Source organism: Marmota flaviventris, chromosome 8 (assembly GCF_047511675.1).
Source record: "Marmota flaviventris isolate mMarFla1 chromosome 8, mMarFla1.hap1, whole genome shotgun sequence".
NCBI lineage: Eukaryota > Metazoa > Chordata > Mammalia > Rodentia > Sciuridae > Marmota > Marmota flaviventris.
The window spans coordinates 2,994,133-3,017,282 of record NC_092505.1 but is presented as its reverse complement, the minus strand read 5'-3'; the positions used below and the strand labels follow the sequence as shown (position 1 = coordinate 3,017,282).

The window sequence follows — 23,150 nt, the reverse complement described above, 5'->3', positions numbered from 1 at the left end:
AGAGGCATCCTCCGCCTTTGGTACTGGTGTCAACAGATGGCATTGGGCTCCTTGGCAGTCTTCAATGTTTCTTTAACATCTCGGTCCCTATAGAAAATAGCCACTGACAACCAGCAAGCCTGTGAAATGGCAATGGGTGGACTGAGCACAGCGACCCCGAGCCCAGAAGGGTGGGCTGGCTGGGGCCGAGCTTTCAGAGAACACAGATCCAGTGCCACTCTCTGTTCCCAGAGCATCCCCCTTGCCAGCTCTGAGGCCGCTCCTCACAGTGGCTCCCAGGAAGCAGGTGGCAGGGCGGAGTCGGCTGTTGTCTGTCCTCCAGCCTCCCCTGCCGGCCTCCCCTGCAGATCCATGTCCAGAGGAAGAACTGTCAGTCTCCTACCTTTTTACCATGAGTGCTGGAGGCTAACAAGGACAGATGAACAAGAGAGGGGACAGAATCAGTGGAGGAGAGGTTATAGGAAAGTGTGCTCAGAGGGGCATTTAAGGGGGGCTTATTATCATCTTACATAAGGGAAGGGGGAGGGGAGGCACAGATGAGAAAACAAATGGTTTTATGGAAAGATAAGTGGGCCACTGAGAGAGCCAGGGCAGGTGGGTGGGCATGCCTGCTTCCGGTGGGGGAGGCTGCTCTTCTGTGGTGAGCATTGACCTTCCCTGCCGCTCCCTGGGGAGGGCTTGCTACAATGGAGTTCTTCTGCGTTGGTTTGGGAGACTCTGCTTTTAGCAAATAAGAGATTTCAGGAGCTCAACTATCTTCTGCTCAAAATGATGCTCCTCACCGCGGCCTGTTCTGGACCTGTTCTCCCACACCCTCTGCAGTGTCCCAGGCCCTGCTGGTGGGTGGAGCAGCCGCAGACTCTCTCAGGTGTGATTTAAAATACCTGGGGGTCACTTCCCTGGCTGACTTATTTTATATCTACTGGGACTCGAGCCACCATCTTCAAATACTTAGTGTTTAGCTTCTTTGTTTTGTAACTTTGCATTGATGTAATTTCAAACCCCCAGAACTTACATTCTTTGAATTCTAAGTTGCATTCTTACAACATTCTAAGAATGTTACAAAGAACTATAGGACTCATATGGATCCCAGATGTTGCCATTTGGCTTCTTCCCTGTGTCAGTGCAGGCAGAGGTAGATAGGGTGTCACACACACTGCATGTTCTAGCCCTCTTAAGAGTTGCAGAGATCAGACCCTTGTTTCTAAATATTTCCATGTTTACTTCCAATGAGCAATATGTTTTCTTGGGCTGGGGTGCAGCTCAGTAGGCGGCCACTTGCCTAGCTTGTGCAAGGGTGCAAGGCCCTGGGTTCTGTCCCCAGGACTGAAAAAGAAAATAAAAGAAAAAGAAATTCTCTTATATAACCTCAGCATGAAGAGCAAAATTGGGAATTGTAGCAGCTATAAAATAACATTATCCAATTCACAGTCCACATGAAACACAATATCAGTAACGCCTTTGCTACTTCTCCCCTCCGGCTCCCACCGGGATCACGCCCGTGTTTAGTTGTCCTGTGGGTTTCATCTCCTTTTCTCTGGAACCATCCCTTGGCCTTTTCTCTTTTTGCGACCCAGATGCTCTTGAAGGGCTCAGACCATTTATTTTGTGGCCCATTCCTCGTTTTGGACATGTCTGGTGTTTCCTCAGGGTCAGACTCAGATGAGGCGTTTGGGGCAGAAATCCCACAGAGGGGAGCAGCTTTCTTGCTGGTGGAGAAGGAGCCCTAAGATGGGGTCAGGAGCTGGAGTGGATGAGGGGATATGGATTGGCACCCGGGCCCAGGGTGGACTCCTGGAGGTAGATGGGTACAGGAGTAGATGGATGTATTCTATGGGGCATGTGGTCTCAAGGACACTCCTGGGGGTGCCTGGAGGTGCACCTCTGTCCTGGGTTGGCATGGTTTTGCTTGCTAGAAACTTGGGGTTAACCTAGACATTGATGTGGTTCTGTTGAAATGCTGTCATCAGGATGGCCGAGAAGGGGGCTGGGTGTGAGGAGCACGGGGTGCATTCACTCTTCGTCATGTTTGCCTTAGTCTAAATATGATCCAAAACAAAGTAAAAAGATGGCCTTTACCTAAAGCCACAGAAGGTCCTCTCTAGAGTCCTGGAGGCCTGCTGCAAAGTCGGGGTGTCAGGAGGCCCTCCCTGCCCCCTCCAGCTCCCAGCATTCCTGGCATGCAGCCACTGTCCCCCTGTGTGGCCACCCGGCCTCCTCCCCATCTCCTTTCTTTTGAGGACACCAGTCACGGGATGTGGAGCCCACCCTCATCTGTGTGACCTCACCTAAGCTGAGTACATCTTCAGAGACCCTAGCTCTGAATAAGGTGGCATTCCAAGTTGTGAGATGACGTGAATTTTTGAAGGACACTATTTAGTTCCACAAAGAATGGATAAAAGGAAATAAACAGCATTTCAAACTCTTCATACATTATTTTAAAAACTGAAGATAAAATACAAAATGCAGAAGGGCTTCAGGAGGTCACTGGGACTTCGGTCACATTGCCCTGGGTTAGTCTCATGTGTGCTCCCCTGAGACCGGCCATATCCAGATGGCACCCGAAGAACCATCCTGAGCCTCTGCTGCAGTCACACCTTCTTGAAGGAGAAACCAAACCTCTGGCACTGCTTCCTCCCACTCCCCAAATCCTGCGGAGGACAGGGAGGAGGGGCGTATCTGGAAATGGAGGAAGTGGGGCGGCCAGACCAGCCGTGAAGCCAGGGTTTCCTCCGCAGTCTCTAGGGAATCCCACCTGCCCTGCAGTTGACCCTCCACGGACCCCTGGGGCCATTCATCCGGGGCTTCATTTCTACACCATAGAACCTGGTTTCCGAGGTGGGGTTGCTTCCCTGGGTGGAGAGCTCTGTGTTTAGGGGGCAGGGAGGCCCCTCCTGGGGGGCACCTCAGCCTGCATACCACCTGCGAGTACCACCTGCAGAAGGATTAGAGAAGCAGGGCAGGGACAGAGCTGGCCCCAGGTCTCATCCTGGACAGCCCTAGAGGCCAAGAACGCAGTGCGTGCTGGGGCTGGGCACTCTCCAGCCATCACCCCATTGAGGGGTGAGGGTGTTATTTCCAGGGTGCGGGTAGTGGATGGAGGGCCTGAACCTGCAGCCCACCTGCTGGGTCAAGCGGCCTTGTCAGTCTGTAGCCTGTGAGTTCACGGTCAGGTTGCACAGCTCTGAGGTCCAGCGCTCCCACCACGCGCTCCAGGGAGAAGCTGTGCTTTCTCCTCCTGCACTGGCTTGCCAGGTGTTGGAGGAACTGAGAACTCTGTTTGTGCTTCTTGCAGAGATTTGAAAGGGGGTGGGGCAGGGACACCTTAGGCCACACTCACCCTGCTCACTTTAGAGAAGTGGGGAGGTGCGGGGCTCACAGGCCAGCTGTGGGCTGAAGCAGGTCTGGTCTGGTAGCTCCAGTGCTGGAACCTCCCCATGTGGTAGCTGAGGCACACATGGCAGTGCGGCAGTGCATGTGGAGCGGTTTCAGCCAGAGACTTCCGTGCTCTGCCCCAGGGGTGGCGGTCAGGCAGGAGGACAAAGACCAGACTTCTGCCTTGCGTCCCTGCACTGTAGGCACGGCTCTTGTGCTTTGGGCTTCAGTGTAAACCACGCACTCATTTTTTAGAGTCTACTTTCTTCTCATCTGGTCATTGACGGGCTTGTGGGGGAGAATCCTTGAGAAACCGTTGGTGTGTTTCCCTGAGGAAGGAGAGCTGTGGGGCACCTCTCCAGTCAGCAGCCTGTGCCTGGCTAGTCAGTTTGGTTTTCTCCTTTCCCCGAGACCGTGTTTCCGAGGCTACAGGGGAGAGTCCCAAGGTCCCACCAGCCATTTTCCCACCTGACATGGGTCTTCATTATTATTTTTTAATCGGGAAACCCTTATCTGGCTTCTGATTTTTCTGGTAGCCAGAGGGGCAGGTACCCCTCAAATTCTAATCCTGGGTGTGATTCACAGAAAGCTTCCCTGGAGGAGCAAGTCACACATTGCAAACACGGTGAGTGGCGGGAATAATGATGCCACCATCCCCGTGGGCAGGGACGGGCAGGAATGAGGTCATTGTTGATTCCGATGGTTGCCACACGATTTGAAGCCATTGGCCTCTCTGGGCCAGAGGCAGGACAGGTCTCAAGGTGGACAGTGCCTGACACCACAGCAGCAGCTTCCTGGTCGGAGCCCCTTTGCCTCACCTCCTGTCAAATGCTGTTCCTCCCGCCATTCCCTCCCTAGCAAGTCGTTTTCTGGGTGGGTTCAGTCTGTGGACTGGACTCAACCTCCGCCTCTTATTGCACTTCCTTTCCTCCTTCTGTCCCCCACGCTGCCCAGGCCTGCCCTTGCCCCTTGCTCCTGGCCGTGGCTGTGTGCCAGTGTCTTTCTGTCATGGGCCTCCTTCAGCGCTGGCTGGCGTTGCTGCCTCTCCCTCCTGAAGGTCAGTCAAGTGTCCTGTCGGCCTTGCCCATGTGCCTCTGGAGTGCAGAGACTAAACAGCCTTAAAATGAGCATGATCTGAAGTGCCCGGGACAGCAGGTGACACAAAGACCTTCTAGCTAACTATTTGTTGTAAACTAACTTCTAGCTAACTATTTGTTATAAAATAATGAAGCAGCCTTTGTGTCTGCTCTGCAAATACTCTGTACTTCATCTGAGTCCCAAATTTCTCTTTAGTTACAGTTTTTTTTTTAATTGACAAATGTGGTATTTTGATCTAATAATAAATAGGTATTTGGCCTCTGCCCCTGATCCGTGGCATACAGCTCCAGAACCCTGAAACGATGTCTTCTTGTGTGCTAGTGAGGGGACAGGTTGCCAAGGGGACAACTATGTGATTAGAGGGTTGAAACTTGGATCACAACCCCTGCGGGAGGAGAGAGGCTGAGGTCACTTGATCGCCAGCGGCAGTGATGTAATCGGCCATGACCATCAAAGCCTCCAGGTGGCTGGACATGGGGCTGCAGGGTGGTGTGGGCATGGAACCTCGCCCTCTCCTGCCCCTATGCTGCATCTGTTCCAGTGGCCTCCCTTGTAATAGCTTCATGACAAACCGGCAGAGGCTCGCAAAGTGCTGCTGTGATACCTGAACCTGAGGGGAGGTGGTGGTAACGCGGACTTATGACCAGTTGGTCACAACCTGGGACTTGTTGACCTCTGAAGCTGGGGCCGTCTTCTGCCACGGAGCCCTCGGCCTTGGGACCCAAGGACCCCTGCAGGCAGGCAGGGTCAGCAGGAGTTGGAGTGCAGTGCAGAAGCCCCCCTTGGTGTCCACTGAGAACCGCTCGATGCAGGGACAGCTCCATGTCTGCTGTCCGGAGTGGCGTGGGCGTGGGCGGGTGGGGGTAAGGGTGGGAAAAGCCGGTTTCTCCTCTTATGACATTTAAATGGTTTCAGTTCAGACAAGTGGCCTGGCCGGGCAGATTTGTTTTAGGTGGTGCTGTTGTGGTGATGCGTGAGCAGGGCCAACGGCTGATCCCGGGCAGGAGGCATGCAGGGCCGGCTCCCCCAGCCATCTCACGCGCCTCCTCCTCCCCCTGTGCTCTGTTCCAGGTACAGGGCCTTCATTTTCGTCCTGACATTTCTGCTGTACGCCAGTTTCCACTTATCCCGAAAGCCCATCAGCATAGTGAAGGTAAGAAACGACCCAGATCACTCCATTTCATATCCTGCCTAAGCTCTCCATGGGGAACCAGCTATTCAGGAAGTTTGAGGGAGGTGAGGCGCGCGGTGGGCAGGGAGAAAAGAAATGGTTCCAAATAGGTTTTTTGCTGCGTTTTTGGTTTTTTGCCCCTACATTCCCTTTTCAGAAATTTAGACCTTTAAAATGTTTCTAGGCTTTATAATTTTAGAGTTATTATGCTTGTATAAGTTAGCAGTTCCAGAATTTTCTAGATTATTTAAATATTTACTTTATCTTATGCAAATTTTCTTTCTAAGTACATCCAGTTCTAAGTGGTTTCCCAAATTGCTTCAGCCTCCCACAGAGGTGGTTCTCTGTGACTCTCCGACCCTGTGTGAGGGACGGGCGGGAAGTTGTTGAACAGGTATCCCAGTAGATCTGAGGAAGACCAAAGCAGACATTCCTCCATAATGACCGGTCCCTCCTCCTGCCCACGGACCCTCTGCAGGCTTGGATGGCCTTTGACTCTTGCTGTAGAAGGAGCCAGGAAACTGCCTTGGCAACAGCCCATGTGCAGCTCAAAGGCCCTTCGCTTACCTTCCCGCAGCTGCAGGCACCAGGTTCAGGACTGTGACCCTGCGACCTCGCAGCCAGCTTCCTCCCCCTCCCACAGGGCCAGGCAGACAGCTGCCCTGCAAGTCCTCTGGGCAGTGGGAGGCAGCACCGAGGCCTCTACTTCTGTGACAGGTCTGCATCCCTCCCCAGTGCCTTTGCCTAGACGTCAGGCGCTCAGTGACTCAAAACCTTCTCCAACTCCCCCAGACCCTTGGGAGCCAGGAGTTTCTGCACCCGTCTAGTTACTGACTGGGGATATTCGCAGATCTGTAAGCACATGGTTTTCAGGAGACCTAGAGATTAGAAAAGAGGCGATGGCCTTAGTAAATTCTCGCCTCAGCAGCAACAGGCCCTGGAAGTTTGAATGCTGCTACTTCTTGTCCTTTTGGTTAGAGAAATTCATGGACAGCTCAAGAAAATAGCAAATTACAAAAATGGAAGAGACCGCTGCAGAGGGAGTGAGCATGCGGAGCTGGAAGGCACCGTCAAGGGGCCCTTGTAGGGCTTCGAGATTGACCTGGGAAGGTCTGGGTGGATCGTGGGGGAGCGACCGCCTCCAGTACCAGATGGAGGGATGCAGCATCACCATGAGGCCACCCACCTCACGGGCATGTAAGGCAGGGCTGGCCAGTGGAGGGCCCCAAGGTCAGGAAGTGGCCCTTGGACCCCATCTGATGACCACCAGCATCCCTGTCTGGCCAGGAAGGGATGTGAGCATGGTTTATGTCCATTCTGCCAGCTCCTGTCAGGACCCCACCCTGACTCTGGTGTGCAGGAGTGTCCCCTCCTAGGCTCCTAGGGCTTACTGAGGAGGGGTCTTGTGTTAGGTTCTCAGGTCAGTATTTCATAAGGAGCAATAACTGCAGCGGAGGGCCCCCCTGCTGTGACAGGGTGCTCACGTGCTTTGTTCATGGTCCTCACAGCAATCCTGTGAGAATCCTTCCCAGGAAGCCAGGCCTCCCTGCAGGGCTGGGGCTCACTCGGGCAACACTGGTGGCTGCCCTGACTCCGGGTCCCTCTTTAATCACTCTGCCTCGGGGTCTCCAGGACATTTAATCACCTGAGTATGGTCAGTGTCTCAGCCAGATTTTCTTTAACACCCAGAATTTCTGATTTGGCACCACGGGGCTGCCTGGGTATGGATTGGCCGTATGCTGAATCTTATGGGCTTCTTTGCCTTTTAAGATAGATAAAAATACACTCCCCACATGGTAACTCGGACTTTACGCTCCTTGTGAAGTTTCACAGGCTTTAGCTCATGTTATAAATAACAGCAGAGAAGCTGCAAGCAGTAAGGATTCTTTTGACCCAAGGATCAGTTTGTATAATTACCTATAGCTTGCATTTCTAGAGTTGTTATGAACAAAACTTACCTGCTTACTTGAAATTGGTCAGCAGGGCTTGTAACTGATAAAGTGATTCATGGTTTATAACTCATTTACAGAATAACATGGCCTCTCAGGCCAGGTTTAGACTTGACTTTAATCACTGCTGATTAAGTTTATTTATCTCTGATTAAAAACTGTATATATAAAAATGATGACATGAGCAGGGCTCGGACCGTGGTGGTGTCACACACAACCCTTGTCCCTTTTCCTGCTGCTCCATCCGCATCCTGCCTTGTGATTTGAGGCAGGTGTCCACCCAGGCTGCTAGGGAGGTGAGGTCTGCCAGCGGAGACCTTTGGGGGACCCTTTTCCCCAAGGCCTGGCAGGGAGCTTCTTAGCTAAGATGCTGGTCCCTGGACAAAGGCAGAAATGGGGACATTGCTTAGAGTGTGCCCAACCCTCTCCACCTACACAAGAGCTGTGAGAAGAAAACTTTAAAATATTCAGAGTCAGATGGACAGCAGGAGGTCTGAAAAGTCAGAAGCCCCACCATGACTTTGGGCATAAACTCACTCTCTAGCACCCTGAGCTCCCTGGGTCTCCCTGGGTTGACGTTTGAGCAGAAGGCCGTCCAAGGGACGTTTCAGCAGGGATTTTTTTAATTGAATAAAATCTTAAAGTTTAAAGGATTGTAGGAAATCATCACTAAAGAAACTGTGGAAAAGATAACATGTTTTGTTGAAATGAAAATGTGAAAAAGCTTAACGTGTTTTTAAATATCAGCTGAGTTATTAAGATATTGCATGAAAATAGACAAAATGGTCCACAAAATAGAGAATATGGCGTATTTGAAGGTGATGAGAAAAGCGTAGGTGTTTATGTACCTGGTTTGGGTGTGGGGATGGAAGCCAGGCCCCCGTGCTGGATCTGCACACACTCCCCCCAGCCCCACGCCTGCTCAGCGTAGCTTACTTAGTGCTGGTGTTGGCACAACTGGGTATTCATCTACAGGACAAAAAGTTCACTCCCTATCTTGATAATAATTATAACTAATAATAATAAATGGGTGATCACATATTTAAATGTAATAAATACAAAACAAAAATCCAAGAACAAGACTGCGTGTCTTAGGAGTATGAAGTTAGGAAACCCAGAGGAACAGTGGACGAGGGGGATGAGCAGGCAGTTCACAGGCCCGGAATCCACACTCCAAGAGATGCGTGAACCACATTCAAGTTTGTTAGAATTCACAGATGCGGGTTCAGGTCACACAGATGGCTTTCTGAGCTCAGCCGGCACACTGGGAGCCTTCCCCTGTCGGTGGTGGCGTGTGGAAGAACTCCAGTCGTCAGGGTGTTTGGACAGTATTCTGGGAACACCTACTGAAAGCCCCAGTACAGCTGCCTGATCCTGGGCCCTGTCAAGGGCCAGTGACGCAGAGAGGTGCTGTCTGTCCATGACCCGTCTTTACAGCAGCCCTGGGACTCAGACACTGTCATGCCAGCTCCAGAGCTGGGAGTGCAGCTGCGGTCGCCCAGGGCAGGACAGGCACAGTGGTCCACAGCGGCTGCCTGTCTGCAGACGAAGCCTGTGCCCCTGACCAGATGTCCGGCCATGCTCCTCAGGTGACAGCGCCAGGAAGCTTTTTCTGCTGGCATGTGAATAAATAGATCACTTCTACCCTGTTGTATTTTCTGGGGGTGGTCCTCCCCAGAACGTTACATGATGAAGGAGTGAAAATGGTGTACCAGGCGGTGGTCTGCAGAATCCCATTTTCTTGCTTCTGCCTAAGGCTGCGTCAGACACCTCAGGTTAGCCCTGCAGACAGTTCCCCTTGTCCTGGCAGTGTGCCCTTCTGTCCTTTTGTCAGGGAGCTGGACAGGAGAGCCTGCAGGCTGTGACGAGGTGGGCTTCTCAGCTGCTGTAAGAAGAGGCTGGGGAGGGTGGCAGGGACACCCGACTTCTGGAGGAGCAGAGGGCATATGAATCAGGGGAGGGGCAGGGAAAGGAAGGCACAGGAACCCTCAGGTCGCTCCTGATCCCTGGGTGGGGCAGGTGGCCCAGGGGGAAGCAGGCAGGTGATAGCGTGGATTAGCCAGACGGGGAGGCCGGTGCGGCCCAGGAAAGCTGTTTGGAGGTGAGGACATTGCGTGTGTGAAGCGGAGCTCTGGGCTGGTTTTAGGGCAGTGTTTAAGTGACGGGCAGCCCGGTGGTGATGGCGGAGCATGTTACCCAGAGCAGCCGTGTGCATGGACCCTGCCAGGGCTCAGTCACTGGTATCCAGGTAAGCAGGCTGTGGACCTGGTGTCCACCCTGGCTGGCCATGGCGGGCAAGGGCTGCCTTTCAGAGGGGACTGCTCCCTCCTGAAGGAGGTGGACAGGACTTCTGGCTGCCACCTACTGGTGACCAGAGTGGCCCCTTGCCCTCTGCGGTGCCCCATGGTGAAGCCAGCTTTCCATGCCATGTCAGCCCTGCCTCTCAGGCTCCAGCTTACTGAGGTCCCCCCGAGGGACACTTCCCTGACCACAAGGACCCCTCCTTCCTGCCCTTGCTCACACCTGGTGGACTGGTACATCTGAGCTCTTATTAAAGAAGCCGCAGGTCAGGAGAGAGTGCAGAGGCCACCCGGGAGGGGCCACCATGTGACAGAGCAAGTTGCTTGTTCCTCAGTTTCCCCACAACCAGGTGGCCCCAGCTGTGACGGTTGTTCTAGGGAATGTGGCAGGAAGCCCCTGCCCGCGTCCCCTCTCTGCCTCCTGACCACAACTTGCCTGTCCCCGTGTCTGCAGCCCGAGTGCTGTGCTAAGCCGTGGTGCTCACCATCACCATCCCAGTGACTGTTGTGCAAGTGAGCAGCGGCCTGACTGCACTGGGGGACGCTGAAGCAGGACAGTGAGTGACCTGCTCCCCCGGCAGTCATTTGGCAAGCTCCCTACCTCGCCCTCCTTCGCCCCAGGGTTGCTTGCTGGTCTTGATGACCCCGTGGTGGACTGGTGGCCTCCTAACCCAGGCATGATTTTAAAACTGGGGTATGATTTGTCCATAGTAAACTACACAGGTGTTGGGTGTCTGGCTGACAAACCTTGGCCTGCATCTGGGTGTCCAGCACCCAGGTCAGGGATCCGGCCCCGTCCAGCTCCCTGAAGGCCCCCTGTCTCTGTCTCCTTGACCCTCCTCTGGGAACCACAAGTCTCACAGCCAGCCCTGTGCACTCATCTGCCTTTTCTTCATAGAGATGGAATCATTCAGAGGGAGCTTCTTAATATCGTGTTTGTGAGCCTCGTCCTCACTGTGGCACGGCCTGGGGCGTGTTCTTCTTTCTTGTGGTTGTACAGTTGTCTGCATCCGACAAAACGGACCTGCTGCTTCCCTCGTGGGCAGTGAAGGGAATGGCAGGCCATCCTCGGCCTCGACCCCGAGGACACCCGCCTCTTGGTGGCTGTGTGAATGCTCGTTAGTTACACGTGGGTGTAGGAGTGGGACTGCTGGTGAGCGTCCCCACAGCGGCTCCCGAGGCCCTTGCGGACCCCTCCCCAGTGGGCCTCATTTCTGCCTGAGGAGGCCGTTGCCCTAGGACGAGGGACAGCCCAGGCCGAGCCTCTCAGGACACTAGTCCTGCTCTGTGCTGCCTTCCTCCCTAGGGTGAGCTGCATAAGCACTGTGCTGGGGGTGAGGCTGAGCCCAGCTTCAGTGGCCAGAGCAGCAGCGCCGGCCACAGGCCCCCTCGCCAGCTCCCGGACAACGAGACTGACTGCGGCTGGGCCCCGTTTGGTGAGTTGAGCGTCAGCCCACCCGGTATCCAGGTACCCCTGGGCCTGTCCTGTCGCAGCTCTCCGGCCTTGCTGATTTGAATGCTGTTCTCAGGCGTGAGGGTGTGTCCATGCCAGCCCTGTCCTGGCAAACAGCAGCCATCACAGTGTGGCCACCACGTCTGTGGTGACAGCACTTGCCACCCTGATACAGTTCTCCAGTGCTCAGGAAACCTAAAGATCTTTTATATTTTGCATTTGTCCCACTTGGAAGTGAGGGCCTGCAGGGCATCCATCTTTGGGTGGGAAGAAGAGAGAGAGGACCTGGTGTGGGAGGCTGAGGTCAAGCCAGGGACATTCAAACACCAGGTGACCTGACACCTGCGCCCGGGAACAGGGGGGATCGTGTCTGAACCAGAAGGTGCATATTTAGGGATAACTTGAAAATATGACACTTGATTTTTCTTTGCAAAAAAATTGAACAAAATTTGGGCTACCAAGCTTTCTGTGTTCAGAACCAGCCCTCCTACTTCCTGAGCACCCCCGGATTTGGATTTCGAGAAGAGTTGTTTTGTATTTTGTAGCACTGCTCCAGAACTAAACTAAGCTATGCTGAGCATTTCCTGTTGATTTTCCAATCTGTGTAGATAAGAACAACTATCAGCAGCTGCTCGGGGCCCTGGACTACTCCTTCCTGTGCGCCTATGCTATTGGGATGTACCTGAGGTAGGTCTGCTTGAGTTTCCGGATGCATCCCCGGTATGGAAACGTTCCCAGGGCATGGAAGTACACAGGAGTGGGAGGCACAGGGCCCTGCACACAGTGGCTTCCCTCCTGGTATCTCCCTAAGGCAAGGATGAGTCAAAAGCAAGTGTCCAGCACTGTGTCCACAAGGTGGGACCTCAGAGCAGTGTCCCAGGATTTCCATCAACTGGACACAGGCTGTCCTCAGCTCTCCTGGACCTGGTGGTCAGAACGTACTGTGAATCCTGCCAGTCCTGGGCTGTGGTCACAGAGCAAGGGACACTGGAGGTCCCATGGGATGCTTGGCAGAGTGCATCCTCTCAGAGGTTTCCGTGGCTGCCCTCTGTGCACAGACCAAGTGACTCTCTGGTTGGGACGGCTGAGGCAGCTTGTGTGGACACCTCCCCTGGTGCCCAGTTTGGCCCCAAACAGAATCAGAGCCCAGGGGCAGCACCACATTCAGCTGCAGCTGGAGTGGGGACAGGGCTTGGAGATGAGCCCCTGCTTCACCACCTGCCACAGTGTGGCCTTGGGCAAGTGACCGCACCTTTGGGGGCCTTAGTTTCTCCTTTAAAACTGGGGGAGATCATAGTTCTTGCATTATAATTGGTGAGGATGAAGCGGGTAGACCCCTGGGGCTCAGAACAGTGCAGGGCCGTGAGGGCCTGGCCCTAGGTAGGGACTAGGTGCCCCGCAGGTGCAGGCTGTGGCTGGCTGACCTAAGCTATTCCATTAGTCCAGCGGGGGCTGGTGGGGCACATAGCAGGCACTAAGGTGTTGGAGCCAAGAGGCTGTTGTCCACGGCAGATCTTCAGAGCTCTGAGAACCTCAGGGAAGCCTGTAAATGTTTAGCTCCTTCCCTGTGGCCCCCCCTAGAGCCTGGGATCAAGACCCAGGCCCCTCCTGGCTCAGCCCTGTGGTGGCCAGTGCCCCGGTGAGCACCTTCGCAGCCCCTGTCTGCGATGTCCCCATGCTCAGCGCTGTAGCGCGCTTTGAATGAACAGCAAACAGTAAGGATTCAGAAGCCCAGCATGCAGTGCGGCAGGACAGGGGCCAGCCGGAGGGCAAGGTGGTATGGCCTTGGGCCTGCTCGGGGCCTGAGCTGGCCAGACACCCTCAGAGGTCAGATGTGTTCATGTTATGAAGACTGCAGTTATGCTGGATTCAAACCATCTGTAGTTCTAAAGACCCAAGGCCAGAGTGCTTTTCTTGGTTACTAGAAAGCAGTGTTTAAATCCGACTTTCAGCCAAGGGTGATTTTGTCCCCTAGGGGACATTTAGTAATGTCTGGTGACATTTGTGGTTGTCACAGGAAGGTAAGAGGGTGCTTCTGGCATTTGTGGACAGAGACCAGGGATGCGGTTATACGTCCTGTAAGACACAGGAGACTCCTCACTCCAGTGCCTCTCGCCCCACAAATCCAAGGAGCTGTCTTCAGAAGCCCTGGCACAAGGGAAGGTGGTTTTATTGTTGCTTATTTATGGCAAAGATGACTTTTCATCCAGTTCCTCAATGAGGCCATTGAAAGGAAGCTCTCTCTAGCATGAGATGCGCGCTGCAGTCTCACATCTGAGGCAGGGCGTGCGCTGCCTCCCTGCCAGGCCGGTTAGTGTGACCGCCTGGCACTGTGGCCCGCTCAGCTGGCTGTGGAGCCACTACCCAAGGTCTCGGCAGTGGGTGTTTCTTGGTTTGGTATATCCATATGCAGCATGTCCGTGGGCCCAGGTCACTCCTGGAAGGTCCAGCAGCTGCAGAGTGGGCCTGAACCCCTGAGTGAGTTCTTATAATGTGGAGTGGTGTCCACGCCATCAGACCTGCTCTTAAAAACCTTTCAAGTGGACATCAAATATGGACCCCACGTTGGGGAGCAAGACGACAGGCTGCGTCTAAGCCCCAGCGGACGGCACCTGCTCTCGGGGCCCTTCTGGGCAGCCTAGCCAGCCTCTCTGGGCCGTGTTCCTAGCCTCTGAAGGAAGCGAGGTGAAGCACCCCCCCGGAGCTCCGGAGTGATCTGAGTCTGTGTGTGGTCGGTTCTGCTCAGCCGACATTGACCTGGATGTACTTGGCCTCTTAACTTGCTGCCCCTGAGTCAGTGTTGAGAAGGTGGTCCGCATGGCCTGTGTAGATCTGTGTGCCTGGTCGTCTCGGGAGGAAGAGCTCTCTGACGTTGGGTTTAGGTGATAAAAGGTAATGTTGCAGTTAAGTCCAGGGGGTCACCGGGCAGTATTCCTAGAGTGACTATGTGACGTAAAGCGGGTCCCTGGCATTTAATGGTTGCATGGGGCTCACATCACCTGTGGTGCCTCTGGCCTTTTACTCACTCAGGTTACACTGTAGCTCCTTAGTGACAGTCCCCGTAAAATCCTAAAGAGTGTGACATGAGGCAGTGTGAGCCACAGCCTGTTTGGCACCTGCCCTGGCGTGAACTGAGTCTTGCCACACCGTCCACCGCCATTGTGGCTCTGTGTAGAGTGCCCCTTACGTGCCGGACTCATGCCTGTTGGTCTCATCTGGAAAATGGCTCTTGTCCCCGAGTCCTGTCGCTGCTTTGGAGGATCAGGGAAGTCTACCCTGGGCCTCAGACCTTCCTCTGTAGGGTGAGAAAATGACACAGGCGCAGGTCGCTGTGGCTGGACGTGGTGGCTGGAGCCTGGCACATTCATGGGGGAGGGACTTGCTCTGCGTCACTGTCCCCTTCCATGGTGTCCGTCTTAGCTTGGCAGTTGGGATTTAAATGACTCTGTTAGTTGAGTGGACATTGTTTGTATTAAAGCGGGATCGACTAGCAGGACCAGTTTTGTTTGTGTAGCTGGCAGTGTCACAGGTGAGTGACAGTGTGTGAATTTGTTACTTGACGGTTAGTGACTTTTGCTAGAAACGGGGCGTCTCCCAAGGTCTGCCATGGCCTTTTCGGGCGAGGGAGTGAACGTTCCACGGGGAACAGCAGTGTCCAGGCTTCCTGGGAATCACTGAGCTTCGAATTCTGGAAGCTCAGGGAGCAGCGCGCAGCACCCGGGGGACACAGCGGCGTCTGGGCGGGGTGTGTCTGGTTCCTTACGTCACCTTTCCTTCCCCTCCTCAGTGGCATAATAGGGGAGCGCCTGCCCATCAGGTACTACCTGACGTTCGGGATGCTGGCCAGCGGGGCCTTCACCTCCCTGTTTGGGTTGGGATACTTCTACAACATCCACAGTTTCGGATTCTACGTGGTCACGCAGGTAAGGGTCGGGGTTCCGGTGACAGGCCAGGGCAGTTAAAACGAAGCCCTTCGGAGTCACTCTGCCCTGACCTGGGTAAACTTGAGATGCTCTGTCTCATGACATCTGACCACTTGGGAGTTGGGGGACATGGGGTGTGGCCAGCAGAGATGGAAAGGCTGACTTTGGGGGCCTTGGCAGCAGGCAGGGGTTTGAGAGGAAAGGCGGGATCCTGCAGGTGTAGGAGAGGGAGGCCTGGCTTTGCCCTTCTCTCTGGGCCCCTTCCGGGATCTCTGGACCTCGGGAATCTCTGGCTCCAGCCTCCCCACGGTCCTGTGGTGTTGCCCACTGGGAATAGCGACGCCCCTCTGGTTCTGTGATTCTTCTGGGCTTCTCCACGGGGAGTTAGAAAATCATCCAAGCAAGCTGTATTTCATTCTGTTTTTCACGATTTTGCCACAATACTTCAAAAGGTTTGGCTGTTTAATTACAAAAGTGATTCATGCTCACACACGGCCGTTCCCAGCATCCGTGGGGAGTGGCCCCAAACCCCCTGCAGTGACCAGAACCCACACCTGCTCGGGTCCCCTCTGTGAAACGGCAGGGGTTTGCTCAGAAGCTGCCCACACTCTCGTGGGCTTCAGTCACCTCCAGATTACCCACATCCCTCAGACAGGGCACGTGCTCACTCCCACGTCAACAACTGCAGGAGCGCACAACGACAAGAAGAAGGCCCTGCGACAAGAAGAAGGCCCTGCGTGCTCCTGCAGGCCTGGCTGCAGGCTGGCCCTGTGGGTGGTCGAGTCCTCAGACGCGGAGCCCTTGGGCCACAGTAATACAGAAAGTTGGAAGGAAGGAAAAGCAGTTCCCAGAGTCCCCATGTGTTCAGGCCTGAAGGCCGAGCCTGGCCAGGCAGGGCAGCTGCAGGTCGATGGGCGGCACCGGGCTGGACTTGACTCCTGTGGCCTTAGAGGGTGGTTCCAGTGCCCAGCACCAGTACATGCCCCAAGTCCCTTCATGAAACCACGGGGACAGGAGTGCTCCCCAGGCGCTGAGTGCAGTGTGGTCCCTGCAGAGGCTAGCAGCCGTCTCGCGGCACAGGGAGGGAAGATGGGCCTTTCTAAGCCTCTTAATGGTACGGTTCATAAAGAGTTCTATAAAAAGAAGAAGCATTTTCTCTCTTCATAAAATTTTTAGATTGCACAGAGCCTGGGAAGCTCAGCCCTGAGCTGTGAGCGGGAGCTGTTCCTGGCAGTGTCCTGCCTGGTGCTTCCTGCTCTTCCCTAGTACTCTAACATTTCCACGACGTGCACGTTGGAAGTCTCACCTAAAATATATACTAGAGAGTTTAAACTGTATAGATTTTAAGCTACATTTATATAGGTATCCTATGTATAGAAACTACATATATATGCCTTAAATCTTATAACTTAAACACTATAAATATGAAATTTTAACTTTGCGTTTAAGGGCTGGGGTGTAGACGGGTGGTAGAGTGCGTACTTAGCATGCACAAGGCTCTGGGTCCCTTCCCAGCACTAAAAAAATACAACTTTGGCTGCCAAGGGGCGTGCACACAGGAAACAAGGTGTTGTCTGCTTTTGCGAGAGGCCCTGCAGTGTCCCAAGACCCAGGGGAAGGGTGCGGCAGCTGGGGGAGCCCGCCTGAGGGGCCGCGCATGCTCACGCCTCCTCTCACTCCCTGCAGATCCTCAACGGACTGGTGCAGACCACCGGCTGGCCCAGCGTTGTCACCTGCCTCAGCAACTGGTTTGGGAAAGGAAGGTGAGAAAATGCAGCCACGGGGCCTATGTTTAAAATATGCTGATGGAAACCAGACCACCCGCTTCCCAACTTTCTTTAAAGTAAGATGATTGGAACCTTCAAGTCCAAGGCGGGGGCTACCCCGTCAGTGGGTAGAGCCCCACCTCTGGCTGTGTGGGTGGTTCCAGTGTGTGTCATTTGGACTACACCAGGGGTCACTCTGATGGCCACCCCCTGGATGTAGCCTCACCCAGCCTTCCAGGAGCCGTGGGAAATGCAGAGTCCAGGGACCCATCCAGCTGTTTGGATGCCAAATTGACATTTTAACGTGGCAGTTGGAGAAGTCCTGACCCAGGTCACCCAGTGCATCAGAAACAGGGCTGGGGCCCAACTCTGGTGATTTGACTGCAGCGCAGGGTCGCTTGGCGATGTCCACGAGAACGGACAGCACAGCCAGGCTGCAGGTTCGTAAGGGAGGAAGGGAGCTAGCGAGGCACATGCTCCAGGCACCTGGCCTGCGGCACCACAGCTTTCCTTACCCGATGGCTCCTCCTGAGTCTGGGTTGAGCCTGTGGAGTTAAATCCTGGGCCTTCCAAGGACTTCAGGAAAGGGCCTCTTTCTTCTTTTTAATCGTAGAATAAAGAAGCTCTGAGAGAGAAATGGAATGTGTCTTACGTAGCCTGTGGCAGAACGAAAGCCGGCTGCTCTGGTCGGCCTCTTGGTCCTGCGCCCTGGGGAAGGCTCTTCCTACCCACTCAGGCGCCCTGCCCCAGGACCGGCCCAGCTTCTGGGCACTCACTGTGCTGGTCTTGTGTTGCAGGCGAGGGCTGATCATGGGCGCCTGGAACTCCCACACCTCCGTGGGCAACATTCTGGGCTCCTTGATTGCTGGCTACTGGGTGTCCACGTGCTGGGGCCTGTCCTTCATCGTGCCTGGGGCCATCGTGGCAGCCATGGGGATAGTGTGCTTTCTCTTCCTTATTGAGCGTAAGTATGCCTGGCCCTGGAGGCGGCTAGGAGAGGGTCCCAGCTTCGCCTGCCTGGAGGGTCAGGGGCAAGGTGGGTGTGGGCTGCTGCCCGGCTCCCTGCATGCACCCTCACACTGCTGTCCCCTGGCTCATGAGACTTCCTGTTCGTATACAGGCCTACCCGGTGCCCAGCCCCCTCCTGGTCTTGCTGGATCTCCCACCGTTTCCTGGTTTCTGGGGTGACCACGGTAGAAATCCCTCCTTCTGCCCTCCTGCCCCTGCCTCCTCCCTCGGCCTCAGGCATAGTGTCCAGGACTCTTCTCCTCCTCCGGCTGCCATGGCACTCAGGCCTGGGGGAGGCCAGCCAACGTGGCCGCCCCTGCTCACCCCAGCCTTTCCTCCACAAATGGCAGTGGACCTTGCCGGCTTATTTGCTTTGTGATAAGCTGTATCTAGAACAATGCTATAAACCATGGCATGACCTAAGGCTGGATGTCTTAATTAGCTAGAGTATCTACCGGAAAACCAAGACTTTCCATTCCAGAGTCAATACTAAGCTTTTCATTTAACTGATTTTGAAAGTGATTTTCTAAGTAGAGATCCGGCAGGACAAGGATTCGAACGATCATGCGTGACAGAGATGCCAGCTGTTCTAGCCTTGCAAGCTGTTCTGATAGATGTTTGGCACTTCGCTCTTTGATTGACTTGAAGCAGAATACCAGCGTAGAGAGCTCACGTGGCAGGACAGGCCCACTTGACCTCCCCAGGCACGGGGCGCAAGTTAGGTTTCTCTGCCTGGGTTGGGCACTCCAAGATGCCAGCTCATCTTCCAAAAAATGATTGTGTCTTCTCTTCTCACTTTTCGTCGTTGTTGGCAAAGCTAACCTTGTTCGTTTGTTTGGTACCAGAGATTGAACCGAGGCTGCTTAACCCATGAGCCACATTTTTTTTATTTTTTTATTTAGAGTCAGGGTCTCACTGAGTTGCTTAAGGCCTTGCTAAGTTGCTGAGGCTGGCTTTAAACTTGTGATCCTCCTGCCTCAGCCTCCTAAGCGCTGGGATTACAGGCGTGCACCACTGTGTCTGGCTCCAAAACTAACCTTTTAATTTTTAAAATAACCAGCATCCAACCAAGTTACGGTTTTGAGACTCCGGGTCCAGGCTTCTATGTAGATAAAAATGGAAAGGAAAATTCAGATGTCGAGTTCATAGGCATGCCCCCGGCCCCACCCGGCCCCACCCATCCTGTGTCAATGCTCAGCCACTTCAGCAGGTGTCCTGTGGCACAGGCAGGCCTTCTGACCTGCTGTCCAGCATGCTAGCGTGTGGCAGCTAACTAACGGCATGCCACTGGCATTTCAGGAAAGGCTGCTCGTACCCACTGCCCCTGCGTGCTGGCTCTGTCCTCTAGTCCTCAGTGGGTGAAAGGGTCAGTTCTGGGGCAGGAGGAGCTGCGTTGTGGAATGGAGTGTATGCTGATGCCTACGCGGCCCAGGACCTCGGGTGGCACCCTAGGCTCAGTGATCCTGGACGGGTGTTGTCCCGCTCAGCAGGGTGCCAAGACAGGAAGCTCTGGTTTGGTCTTTTGTGATTAAACAGGAGTGTCCTTTTCATGAGCCTCCACTCCCACAGCATGAGGCGTGGGCAGGTCATGCAGGAGGACTGCCCCGCACCCCTCCTGTTCAGAGTGACCTGCTGGGCCGCCTCACCCACTATTGCCATGTCTTGGGGCCCTGTTTGCTCCTCCCTCGTCTACACTGGGGCAGAATCGCTGTCTCCACTGTCCGGGCCTCTGGGCCTTGAGCACAGCACAGGCCTTGCGGGCTCCTGGGGGGTTTGGCTAGACCGACGTGGTCCGCTGGCCCCTCAGAGCTCTGGCCTCCTCTGTTCTCCTCGGCTCTGGGAGGGAAGCGCCCACTGTCACTGACAGGCTGTCCAGGGACCCAGGGGAAGGAGGCCATGCTGCAGGGCCCAAGTCCCACTCGGTTTTGCTTCCTCCTCTCTCCACTGGTCCCATTCCCCAGTTCCAAGGGGGTTTTCTTGCACATAATATTGGCTTTTAGTCATCACTAGGAAGTTCTGCAGTTCCGTGAGGGCCATTGAGCGCTTCCTGTTCCTAGGGAACCACTCCTCCCCCTGCCCCACCTCGCACCCTCAGGCACTTCCTGGGTCTGCTCCCATCTCCCACCACCCCAGGGCCTCCAGGCTCATCTCACTGCCCCAGCGGCCCCTCTGCCTCCTCTGCTCTGGCCAGGCTGCCTCCAGGGCCTGGCGCGGGCCATGGGCCCCTCCTGGCCTCGCCCTTATCAGCCTCTGGCAGGACGGCTCCCTTGGTGCCTTCCCTGCTGCCCCTTGCTGCTGCGTTTGGCCGGGTCCACCTCTTGTATTAGAATCTGAGGGTGACGTTGCTCCTCTTCTCAGAATGGAGCCTTCGTCTCTGGCACCTCTTGCAGAGGTCAGCCCGATGCCTGCCCTGGGCAGTGCTCACACAGCTCTCCTGGCAGGGCTGAGTGGCCCGCCCAAGGTCCAGCAGATGCCAAGTGGCAGAGCTGCCGTGGCCACTGCTGGCTCCTCTACGCTAATTTTCTCTGACTTCAGCCATGGACACCTTGGGTCCTTGGGGTATGTTCTTCTGAGTTTCATTTAAATATTTTCCACTTACACAATCTCTTAAAAGACAAAACGTGGTGGGGGTGTAGCTCGGGGCCCTGGGTTCCATCTCCGGCACCACAAAAACAAGCGTCAGTTATAAATGCCGTCTTCTCCTGCAGACACGATGTGCATTTGGAAAATGTGCCCTCACGCGCGAGCTTAGCTTCTTAAGTCAGTGTTGGTCCAACCTGGGTCCCTGCAGCCAGCACGAGTGTCCACCGCTGAGGTTCAGATTGTGCTTCTGACAGTTGGCCAGCAGAGCGTGAAGAGGCGGGACGCTGGGAGGGGGTGGCCAGGTGCACCCTCACCTCCGCAGCTGTGACCTCAGCCGTGTCTTTTCCTTATGGTTGTTGGAGTGGGAGCCCAGGTGGCGCCTGTCCTCCCTCTGAAACGCTCCTGGGAGTCGGGCGTGCAGTGGTGCCCTGGGATGCACGGGGCGGTGAGGGGTTGCAGGGGAGCACGTCCCTGTGGGTGCTTTCTGTGGGAGCGCGGCTGTCTGTCATTCCCGTGGAGCAGCGACGCCCAGCCTCTGGCCCTGCACGGAGCATGGCCACGGTCCCACTCTGGTCCATCCTGCGCGTGGGCAGCATTGCTCACACTATCCTCCTCTCTGCTCTTTCAGATCCGAAGGACATCAGATGCTCCTCCACCCTGTCCATGGTAAGGCTCACTCCAGTTCTTGTCACCTTCTGGACCTGGGTGCTATTGGCCGGTGTCCTCACCCCGGGCCTGGTTCTCTCTTGGCTGGCCGTGGCTGTGCCCATCTGGATTCCTCACTGAGGGAGCCAGGGGCAGGGGCCTGGCAGAGCTTCTCCAGGAGGGGCAACCCCCTGGCTCTGCCCTGGGGCCGGGGTCTGCGTGAGTGGAGAAAAACACTTGGGTGAGCTGGTTAGCTCACCCCTCAGAGGGCTCCGGGACTGCCCAGTACACTGACGTGCTCCTGGTCAGGTTAGTTGCACGTGGCCCTTCACCTCTGCTCGTGTGAAGGCCCTTGTCCTGGTGACCATCGGCCCTGCAGCAGGGCGCACACCCTGCTGCCTCCCTGCCGTGTCCGCTGCCCTCTGGAGTCACTGTCTCGCCTTGGGCCAGCCTCTTGGCTCCTGTCCCCTCCCCTGTTTGGCCTGGGGGGCGGGCTTCTGCAGTCCCCCCACCTCCATCCAGCCCCACTCCCATACCATTCCTGGCGCGTCTTGTGGTATGAACTGCCATCTTAAAAGAAAGGCCTCTGGCCTTCTGTCCTGCTCCAGGCCAGTCCCCTCCTCTCCTCGAGCTCCCACCGCTCCACTGAACTGGCCACCAAGGTGCCAGCAGCATCTGGTCATATGGGGTGGGCATTACCTCTCACCCAACTTGAGCTGACACTGCTGTTTGGCTGGGCTGTCCTCCCTCCATGAACCACTCTCCTTGGACTTGTGGTGGTCACCTCACCTTGCTGGTTTTCTGGTGGCACACTGGCTGGACGGCCTGGGCAGTGTTGTGGCCCCTCTGCAGAGCCCGCTCCTTAGCCTGCTCGGCCCTCGTGCGCCTTCCGCTGCAGGAGAGCCTCACACGCTGCTCCCAGCAGTCGTTGTGCGTTGACACCATCGTCCCTGAGCTCCAAGGTCATTGATCCCACTGTCCACTTGAGCTTCCCATGGATCCATCTGGTTGTCCCCTCAGACCTAGCACGACCAGAGTAGATCTCTCAATTTTGCCCCATAAACTCACTAATCTTGGCATTGCCCATCATGGCCCAGGGCCCCTGACCACCCACGGACAGACACTCGCATTCGTCCAGCCCCTCTGGCCTCCACGCCACCTGTGCCAATCCTGTCGGTTCTGCTCTTGGCGTGGGTTTGGGGGTTGTGGTACGGACATGCTCTTGTCACCTCCACCTGCCTGGCCCTCCATGCTCCTCCCCAGAGTCCTCTGTGCTTCAGATCACTCCTCACACTCCCCCTGCAAAGACCTCTCCAGGCAAAGGCAGCACATGTCCTGGCCTTGCCTGGCGGCTCTCAGTGGACATTTCACTGGGCAGGAAGTCCTTTTCACCTGTCTGCTCTCTGTCCCCACTGAAGCAAGGATCCCGTCTGTCCTGTCCTGCTGCAGTCCTGGCCTCGTGCAGGAGAGGGCGCCAGAGCTCCCTTCCCGCCCACTGCTTAATAGACTGGTAGGGCTTCCGCCTACAGTTCATTTGAAACAAAGGGTTCTGGTGTTTTACTAAACGAACAAACAAAAAAGTAAGAAAATGAATTTTGAGAGCCACTATCTTCTGGAAGATTAAACATAGTATGGCTTTTGAAACTGTGGTCACTAGAGGACGTTCCTGAAGCCATCTTCCTGCCTTGGCCTGGGGTTCGGGGTCTGGGGCTTGTAGAGACTCAAGCTGAGTTTGTGCCCAGAAAGCTCCAAGAGCCTCTGGGGGGGGCGCACGCGGGCTCCCCTCCACCTAGCCCGGGCTTTCCCCCAGTAGTGTCTGGGCCTGGGGATGGGAAACGTGGACAGGCAGGGCAGGGGCTTGGGGAAGGGCCTGTCTTCC

At 55.3% G+C, this 23,150-nt stretch overlaps 1 protein-coding gene across 7 annotated transcripts in view; it reads left to right on the top strand.

Moving 5' to 3' along the window:
• Window positions 1-23,150, top strand: part of Slc37a1 (solute carrier family 37 member 1) — a 55,533-nt gene that overhangs the window by 11,296 nt on the left and 21,087 nt on the right. For all 7 annotated transcript variants that reach the window (XM_027929194.2, XM_027929196.3, XM_071615008.1 and 4 more), the window contains 7 exons: window positions 5,545-5,626; window positions 11,200-11,329; window positions 11,955-12,033; window positions 15,134-15,269; window positions 16,956-17,032; window positions 17,833-17,999; window positions 21,255-21,292. In XM_027929194.2, coding sequence (XP_027784995.2) covers window positions 5,545-5,626; window positions 11,200-11,329; window positions 11,955-12,033; window positions 15,134-15,269; window positions 16,956-17,032; window positions 17,833-17,999; window positions 21,255-21,292 — 709 coding nt within the window. The remainder of the gene's footprint in view (window positions 1-5,544; window positions 5,627-11,199; window positions 11,330-11,954; window positions 12,034-15,133; window positions 15,270-16,955; window positions 17,033-17,832; window positions 18,000-21,254; window positions 21,293-23,150) is intronic.